This window comes from Nannobrachium achirus (assembly GCF_963921795.1).
Source record: "Nannobrachium achirus genome assembly, chromosome: 15".
Lineage (NCBI taxonomy): Eukaryota > Metazoa > Chordata > Actinopteri > Myctophiformes > Myctophidae > Nannobrachium > Nannobrachium achirus.
This window is the reverse complement of record NC_137822.1, coordinates 21,531,605-21,541,870: the sequence shown is the minus strand read 5'-3', so window position 1 is coordinate 21,541,870 and position 10,266 is coordinate 21,531,605. Positions and strand designations below refer to the sequence as shown.

The window sequence follows — 10,266 nt, the reverse complement described above, 5'->3', positions numbered from 1 at the left end:
ACGTTGTTTGACAGACGGAGCTGTGTTCTTTGGCCAAATCTAAGCTGTGAGAATAGAAAGCCTTCCGGTAGCCGATCTCGCTTCAGAATAAGAGTACACCTGAAGCCATTGAAAAACGATTAATTTGCACATTAAAAATTATGCATTTAAACAAAGCTATAGAACGCAAATTATGTTTCTGTGTAAAAACAAAATGTTTTAATAACATTAGAAAATACTGAAATAGATAAATGCTGTTCACTGGAGTGCATAGCCTTTAAAAATTAGACGCACTGATCTTCGTGTCGGCAGTTTTGACACAAGACGCACGGGTTCGGGGAGACTTCCTCTGTCACACTTGACACTAATGATAGGCACCCCTTTCCACTAGTCAAGTCCGTGCCCTTGCAGGCTCACTGTATTGCCGCTAGAGGGCAGTCAAATATCAGAGAACCAGTTCCTCGGAAGCACTCCTGTCTGTTCTAATCTAATGGCACTGATGTAGACAGAAATGGAAACGTTTTAGTTTTTCTATGGTTATGCTAACTACTAATTGCCTGGCTGTAGACATTACAATCCTTTGAAGACTAATGTTATACCCTCATTGTTAGTTCCAATTTTAAGATCTGCACTCATCTTGGTTATTAAAGTGAGGGCTGGGGACCATACCAAGGAGGGTCCTTAATAGGCTATAGTCAGTTTATTACAGTTTACTACTCTAACCCTATATACATGGTCCATTTAAAAACATACTGTATAGCCTACATTTACATTGATCATGTATGGGGGCTCCAACAAAATTGAGATGGTTGTCTGCAGCCAAATGCATTTGGGGGTCCTTGACATCAAAATAGAGGACCACAGGTCTAAACTAGAACTGCGCTCTGCCGAGGTGCCAACTTGCGCCTGGTGCAAAAGTAGGCCGTGTATGCATACTTGTGCGCCAGCAGAGCGTGGCATGAGGTGCTCACCACCACTGGCATACCACTGGCAATGCTAGCAAGTATCCCTCACTGCAGTAGCCAGCAAGGGGCGGAGTGAACCCGAAGGGGCGGAGTGAACCCGGCGGGGCGGAGTGAACGCTCCAGCCAGCTCAGGGGGCGGGGTGAACGCGGCGGGGCGGAGTGAACCCTACCGTAATTACACTACTTAATGCGCAGTGAATTTTGGATCGGGGCTTCGGCTCATTGAACGCGGCGGGGCGGAGTGAACGCTACCGTAATTACACTACTTAATGCGCAGTGAATTTTGGATAAGCTTATTTCCACTGGAAACCATTAAAGTATCTCATATAAGGCCACAGCTCGGCCCCAGAGCCACCTGCAGGGACGGGGCCGGCTCCCAGGGGGTCCCAGAGGGGTCCCCCACGCTCGGGGACCCCCGCGGACCCCCTCGCAGCCCGAAAAAACCCGGCCGAAACGGCCAAACCCAGCCCGTCCACCGCATCTATAGCGGATACCCAAGCTCGAAAACGCTAAAGGCGCCTGCTCAACCGCCGTTTGGGCCTCGGCCTCGAGCCTGGTACCCACGGGACCGGCTCGCCGCCCCGCACGCGATGACACCACCGGGGACCCCCGCGGACCCCCAGGGCCGGCCCCAGGCCCCGAAAACCGGGCCTGTGGACCACTCTGGCCGGCGCCGCTCCCTGGCGGGCCTCCGAGCGCCAACGCCCGGGGACCACCTCCAGGGACCCCTCCGGGGCCACCAGGCTCTCCGTTGGGCCTGAACGTAATGAAGCTAGCGTTTGTTTAACATGAGTGGTCTGCCATGCAAGTGGAATAAAGTATCACTGACTGACTGCAGCTGCCCAAGTATCCCAAGCCAGCTCAGGAGGGGGCGAAGTGAACCCGGCGGGGCGGAGTGAACGCTGTCGCTCAACCGCCGCGTTAACCCCGCCCACCCGCCGGGTTCACTCCGCCCCTTGCCGGCTACTGCAATCAGGGGTGGCTCAATGCTAGTGACACCACAACTAGCATCACCAGGAATGCTGGTCCATCATTGGCTGTTAATGATGACGTTGCCAGAAATGCTGGTCCCTGATTGGGCTACAGGCTTAAACAAAGGAGGACACCGACATACATACACAATATGGCTGCTTTGGCATGTACAGTATACCCTTCTGCTGAGCTGGTCGAATCACTGTGATGTCAGACCAGGTCAGCTATATCCATATATGGAGTCCATGAGGTCAGATGTAGAAGTATAGACCAGCTCCACATGGAGATCTAGTCGTCTCTATGTATGGATATCTAGGGTTTGTTGAAGTCAGTGTCGTGATCTTCATATTTGGAGATCCAGGTGATCTCCATATATGCAGTCTTGATTTGCAAATGAATTCTGTCTTGGCCATATATGGAGCGTCCATATATGGGCATTGTCAACTATGGCCGGGCATTCCAGATATGCACTTATAATTGATGACATTGGGACAGGGACCTCCATATATGGGCATAAAAGGGACAAGGACAGAATTCATTTGCAAATGTGGCTCGTGTCGCGTCAACCTCACTGGTTAGACTGACACAATATGTCCATATATGGGCATTCCTAAATATGGGCTTAATATTGATGGGCATAAAGGGATTCTATATTGTTTGGGCATTCCCAGATATGGGCTTAATATTGATGGGCTTAGGGATTCTATTAGTGTGGCTGGCCTAACAGGGCATCATCTGGGAATCAGGTGTAGAGGTCAGCCGGCTCAGCCCCGTATATGGAGATCTAAGTGATGATCCAGACTTCTCATAGATATCCAGGATTTGATGAAGTCAGTGTTGTGATCTTCATATATGGATATCCAGGTGATGATAGTCAGCAGTCTTGATTTGCAAATGAATTCTGTCCTGGCCATATGGAGGGTCCATATGGGCATTGCCAAATGGCTTATTATTCATCATCACAGTGATGTCAGATACTCAGAGTATAGGGATCTCCATATATGGGCATAAAAGGCATTTTTTAGGGATCTCCATATTTGAGCATAAAAGGGATTGTATCCTAGATGCCCTGTTAGGAGAACCACACTAACATTATCCATATATGGCCAAGACAGATGCTTTTCGCCCTTAGGCGTCTTGGTGGTAAACTGTAAACTGTGGAAAAAATGTTTGAAAATTGAGTCCTAGTCCTCCACTTTGTAGGAGCGAAGGTTGGGCTGTTCACAGTGGTAATGCTCAACTGCTTGCAGCACATTCTGCAGATTGCTCACTCTTGGCCTCGAGCATTCACCACACCTGCCTAGAATGATGCACTGGTAGCCCTATCCTCAACATGAGTGAGAAAATGCTGGATCGATGTGCAGCTGGTGCATACCGAACCAGCAGTCTAGGTTGGCGAGGTCGGCCATCCTGGTGGTCAGTGAGAGGACTGGACATTTTGGATTTCTGAAGTGCCAAAGCGCTGGTGTGGGGCTTGCATGAGAAGATGATCTTGTTTATGCTCCAAGATGGCATCCTCAAGTATCATCAGCTGGCACCTGGTGCTGAGGAGTGCCTGGGGCAGCATCTAACAGGGCATATCATCAGGGTGGGTTCTCAGATTAGGCCAACAAAGTAGCAATAGTAATCAGGCAGAGGACATTTTCATCTGTCATCTTGAAGAACATGATGTCTGTCCTGCTCACGAAAAGAGGAGTATTCCAAAGTACCACTTTACTTTAAAATAATTAAATGATGTCACAGTGACGTATGGGTCACTGTGATGTCATTTCACCATACGTCAGAGTGATGTCACTATGGTAGTGTATTAGTATCAGTGACGTATGACCCTTCGTCACTGGAACATCAGTAATAATAGTAGTCTGCTGGGAACAGGGCCATAAGTGAAGAACTCTTAAGTGAGAGATCAGAGACTTCTGCGAGTTCTGCAGTCTAAACGGATTTCATATAATGTCCCTGAAGCCCCGGAAAGTGAATTTTGGCGAGGTATGGAAGAAGCTGCGGACTACAATCGAGGCAGTTCTCATGTTTCACGATGTGGAGGTGGCTACTTGGAAAGACTGCTTCTCTGACATTTACGCCTTATGTGTAACAGACCAAACGCCCCCCGATGAATTATACAAAACAACCAAGGACTTTCTGGAAAATCATGTCCATTCGTTGTACGAGAAAGTTAAGAAGTCAAATGAGAAGATTTTACTGACGTACAACAATTACTGGGAATCTTACAGCAAGGGGGCTTACTACATGCATGATTTATACAGGTATCACAACACTCATTTCATCACAAAGAAGAAACTAGTGGAGGAAGATCTGCAAAACAGCTCCACAGGTGAGGACATGATTTATTTATACATCAGAGAGCTGGCATTGGATATTTGGAGGAAGGGGATGATCGAGCCCCTCCGACCAGTCCTGATCCCTATGCTTCTCAAAGAAATAAAAAATGACCAGAAAGTAATTCATGGAGTCATCAACTCCTTTATTCACGTCGAACACTACAAGAAGTCCCAGATGGCGTTTTACCAGGAAATCTTCGAGGAGCCATTCCTGAACAAAATGGGGGAGGATTACGCTCAGGAAGCATCCAAACTAATTCAAGAGTCTAACTGTTCACAGTATATGGAAAAGGTCTTAGCACAGTTGAAAGACGAGGAGGTGACATTTCGGAAGTACCTGCACCACAGCACCTACGTCAAAGTCATCCTCAAATTCCAACAGACGATGGTGGCTGACCATCTGCAGCTTCTCTTTGATGAGTGTCAGAATATCATCCGGCAAGAGAAGACAGACGACATGGCCAACATGTACACCCTATTGCGGGATGTGACCAGTGGCTTACCTCACATGATCCACGTGCTGCAGGTCCATATCCACGACGAGTGCCTCCGAGCCACTAGTAACCTCTCTCAGGAAAACATGCCAACCCAGTTTGTCGAGGCTGTGCTGGAGGTTCACAGTAAATTTGTTCAGCTCATCAATACAGTTCTGAATGGGGATCACCATTTCATGAGTGCCCTTGATAAGGCTTTGACATCTGTGGTGAACTACAGGGAGACTAAATCAATCTGCATAGCCCCCGAACTGTTGGCCAAGTACTGTGACAATCTGCTGAAGAAGTCTGCAAAGGGAAGGACAGAGAGCGAGGTGGAGGACAAACTGACCAGCTTCAACATAGTGTTCAAGTACATCGACGATAAGGATATCTTTCAGAAGTTTTATGCCAGAATGCTAGCAAAGCGGTTAATACATGGCCTGTCATTGTCAATGGACTCGGAAGAAGCCATGATCAACAAACTAAAGCAAACATGTGGCTACGAGTTCACGAGCAAGCTCCACAGAATGTACACAGACATGAGTGTGAGTGCTGAACTCAACAATAAGTTCACCAACTTTGTTTTCCAAAAAACAAAAAAGAATGTTGTAGACATCAATTTCCACATCCTCGTATTACAGGCAGGAGCCTGGCCCCTCACACACGTCACCTCGTCCACCTTTGCCATTCCTCAAGAACTAGAGAATAGTGTACAGATGTTTGAGGTGTTCTATAATCAGAAATTCAGTGGTAGAAAGCTGACCTGGCTGCACCATCACGGCACAGGTGAGGTCAAGATGACCTACCTGTCCAAGCCCTACGTAGCCATGGTTACCACATACCAAATGGCCGTGCTGCTGGCCTTCAACAACTTCCACACAGTAGTGACCTACAAGGAACTGCAGGACACCACCCAGATGAATGAGAAGGAGCTACAGAAGACTGTCAAGTCCCTGTTGGATGTCAAGATGCTCAACCATGACTCACAAAATGAGGAAATAGAGGCCGAATCCACCTTTTCATTAAATATGGGCTTCACCAGTAAAAGGACCAAGTTCAAGATCACAATGTCGATGCAGAAGGACACACCACAGGAGATGGAGCAGACAAGGAGCTCTATAGATGAGGACCGTAAAATGTATTTACAAGCTGCCATAGTGAGAATCATGAAAGCCCGCAAGGTGCTGCGACACAACGCCCTCATCCAAGAGGTCATCGACCAGTCCAAAGCCAGATTCAACCCCAGCATCAGCATGATCAAGAAGTGCATCGAGGTGCTCATTGACAAGGAATTCATTGAGCGCAGCCAGAGCTTGGCAGACGAGTTAAGCTACGTGGCGTGAAAACAAGAAGGGCCAGGAGCATCCCATGACATTCTCCCGTCCCACAGATAAACACACTTTCGCAGAAGACCTAACACATTTATATGGCAGTATGGATGTAGTTCCGCAACTGTGGTCAGACATGGTGGGGAGAGAAGGAGAGGACGAAGGAGGAAGAAGAAGAAGAGAGAACATGGGATGGGGAGAGGTAGAACAGGATGAGGACTTTTGAGAAGGGGTGGGGATGGAGGAATGGATAGAATAATAATAAGGTAGAGGAGTGGAACATGGTCATGTAAGTGAAGGTGTGCAGGTGATTTTTCGTTCTTTTTCTTATTTATTTTTGTTTGCTAAGATGACGCAACTGTTCAGACAGCGTCACTGCAATTCCAGTTAGACTGTGCTTTTATTTTGTTATTTTGTTAGTTTTAATTCACCCTTTTACTTATTTGGCACCAGCATTGATATGACCGTAGCACACTTTGGAAGATAGATTTGGGTTTTTCTTAAACTAAGCTCTGCATTTATTTAGTTATTATTTTGTTAGTTTTACTTGATCCTGTTAGGGGGATTTTTTTTAAGCTATAATGTTTATTTTTGAGCCATGCAAGCCACCCTTACATTTCACTCTGTATGGAGATCCGTACTCATAGACATAACTGACATCACAGACAGAACGTTTGCACCACTCACTTCGCACAGGTGCGATATTAATTATATGTTGTTTATCCCCTATCCCAAAATGTGGGTTATTAATTGTGGGCTCGCCTGAAAGGCGACAACACTATGTTATCTTCATTATTTATTTACCAAGTTCTGCCACGACAGTACAAAGGCAGGGCCCTTAGCCAATGAGGCGCAATTGAGGTGCGGAAATCTGCGAGTGGTGTTAGCTGCAGTATTGGTTGAGCTTCACGTGACAGTTAGCACGCTGCAGAATATAGTCATGTGCGAGCCCACACTGTTTTGTAGGAACAGTATTTCTAGTTAATGTAGTTATGCCAATGCCTGTTGGGAAAGCATACCTTTTGTCAGTATTTGGAGGCCAGTCTATGATGTATCTATATGATGTCATATTGATGACATCAGAGATCTCCATATATGGGCATAAAAGGCCCACAGAGATTTGTGTATATTCGATTCTAGACAACCGCTGATCCGACAACTTCACACTCCTTCAGGTCATTGGCAATACACACGGCAATTATCAAGTCAATGATGGGTCAGATGGTTCTTGTGATAAGCTGGGGACAGACAGACAGGTGTGCATTAGATAGATAAATGGAATGAAAAGACAATATTTCATAACATGTAAATGAAGGATTTTTATAAACAACGCACTGCACACCACAGGCAACAACAACTGCATCATTTAAGCAAATTATCTATCTGTCACCACTGCCATCTGGTTATTTGCCTCTAGAAGGAACAACAATATAATACCATCACTTTTTTTATGTTTTTATTATTTACCATTTTTGTTGTGAATGGTTTTTGTGTACACAGTTGTTTACCCACCTTCATCCCTATATATATTTTCTACTTCCGTACAGTAGTCTAAAGCTGTTGTTTAGTGCAATAGTCAAACTGTTTGTAGTATTTATTGACTTTATTTTGAATATTTTGCACTTTTATGTAGATTTTTCATTGCTATTTATTTGTCAAGATTTTGTGTTAATTGATTGATATGATTGATATTTGTATAAAACACACGCACGCACGCACGCACGCACGCACGCACACACACACACACACACACACACACACACACACACACACACACACACACACACACACACAGGTTTGCAATTGCTACTTTGTGGGGACATTACACATAGTCTACTATCTTTGTGGGGACATTCCATTCATTTTTAACCCTAACCCTAACCCTAACCCTTAACCTAACCCCTAAACACCTTGTGGGGACATATTAATTTGTCCCCACATGGTTTTTTCCTCCGATTGTACTATCTTTGTGGGGACATGAGGTCCCCACAAAGTAGTAATTCCCTGTACACACACACACACACACACACACACACACACACACACACACACACGCACACACACACACACACACACACACACACACACACACACACACACACACACACACACACACACACGTATCCCTCTTAAAAACTTTGGATGGCAATCATAGCCATTCGGAATATAAAGTCTTATGAAAATCTAGTTACTGTAGGTAGAATGGGTATGTGTGGTCTATATTGTCATGATTAAACAAATCCAGGGTGAAAATGTATGGTTCAAGAGTTCAAGAGATAAAATGTAAAGAAACCTGATATCACGCCAGGTTTGCCTGGTTTAAAAGTGTCTGGTTTGAAAAATGTGAGGTCAAGTATCTTGGCCTACTGGCAGTGCCCCAGATTTGATGCACACAGACCAGCGGGCCAGTTGTCCAGATTTAAAATGAAGCAAACACGTAACTAAAAGTTCCTATGATTGGCCGCTAGTTGCACTGTTCTGGTACCAGAAGCACCATGTTCTCCATAGGATTCCATTCATTTCCCCCAAACTTTAACATTTGATTTTCTTACCTTAATAAACATTGTCATAAATACTTTATGGTTCCTGTCGCTAGTTCAAAGCCTTGTTTCAATCACCGTGATATGCATTTTGTGAAAATATGCATGGTCTGATTTATGTTATATTTGATGTTAGCAGGGTATGCTGTAGGAGGGAGGGGCTTGTGATCATAGGCTTGTGATGATTCTTCTTTGTGTGCTTTATTTTCGGCAAGCTCAAGACAATGTCCCATGTATCCCTGCGGTTGCACGTGACCGTTGGCAGCCAATAGCATTCCAATTGGATACCAGTAAACAATGATGGCGACACCCACACAAGGGCAAAAAAGCTTCATTTTCTGTCCATATTTTTATATGGCACAGACAGATAGGCCTACAGTCAACTAATCTATGCCTCCTGGATTGTAGGCTTGGCAAACACAAAAGATTTCTGAACTGCTTGAATGCTATACATCATTCTGAAATGTGACATCACCATTAACAAGTGTGACCTGATACAAATAACAAGGTGCGCTATAGGCCATACCTGGCCACGAGTACACAAGAAGCAAGTTGGCACCTTGCCATGAGATACTTAAATGGTTTCCTGTGGAAATAAGCTTAGTCTTTTCATGGATCTCCTTTTAGTAGACCTTGTACCAGTGAACTGTACCGTCATGAAACTGTACCTTTTCCTATGCAAACTTCTAATAAAGTCTTCAATCAATCAATCAAACAGAGCACAGTCTAGTTCGCTCAGTATAGTTGGATCAAACATCAAATTTGAAAACACACCTGAAACTAGTAGGTATTATCTTACAATAAATGCACTGAATCTCTGTAGGTAGGCCTATGTATGTTGGCCCTGAAACATGACCGTCGCTGACAAAATGACTGTCATGTTATCAGCGACCGTCAAGTTTCAGGGCTAGTAGGTGTCTAATCCACGTATCTCGAGGACCCTTTAACCACCCGACTTCGTTTTCGACACAGTCAGACGGTTGTCCATAACCACCAGAAAAGGCTGGTCATGGCCCAAATGAGACAATTGATTGCCATGGCAACCCTGGCCTAAGCTTGATTTGGCAATAATAATACTAGGCTAATAATAGTAGTTATACCTACTCCTCCTGCAAGGGAAATTCAGTATTTTCAGCCCTACCCAGCTGTTTCGCTGCCCACAGGGAGTGTGACGCATGAGCATTTAGGAGTTTAGAGCCTTGCTCAGGACCCCCACAGTCTATGCTCAGGACACACACATCACATTGCTACCCTATAGGCGGGCTCCCTATACCATTCAGCTATGGCCTCCCTCCAAGCCCCACCCCTGTCAAATTCCATATATGGCCATATACTTATAACATCTGGGCTCTCCATATATGGGCAGAAAAGAGACAAGGACAGACAGATAAACAGGCCTCCAATTCTCCATAATGGGCATAAGAGGGACACAGGCAGATATCTTCATATGGGTATAAAATGTACACAGACAGACAGACGGTTACTCTGACGAGGGATGGGTGGTTCCCTGCAACTTGCATCCTTGAGTAGGCCACGGGCACAGGTCACCATAGGAGTTAAGCACCAAATCTCCAGACTCCAGCTAACTTGCATCCTTGAGTAGGCCACGGGCACAGGTCACCATAGGAGTTAAGCACCAAATCTCCAGACTCCAGCTAACTTGCATC

At 45.4% G+C, this 10,266-nt stretch overlaps 1 protein-coding gene across 1 annotated transcript; it reads left to right on the top strand.

Annotated features, from left to right (window-relative positions):
- Positions 1-3,866: 3,866 nt before the first annotated feature.
- On the top strand, positions 3,867-6,074 carry LOC308298825 (cullin-2-like; the record flags this gene model as incomplete). Its single annotated transcript, XM_080742507.1, has 1 exon — positions 3,867-6,074. The coding sequence occupies one exon, from the start codon at positions 3,867-3,869 to the stop codon at positions 6,072-6,074; it is 2,208 nt and encodes a 735-aa protein (XP_080598633.1).
- Positions 6,075-10,266: the final 4,192 nt, after the last annotated feature.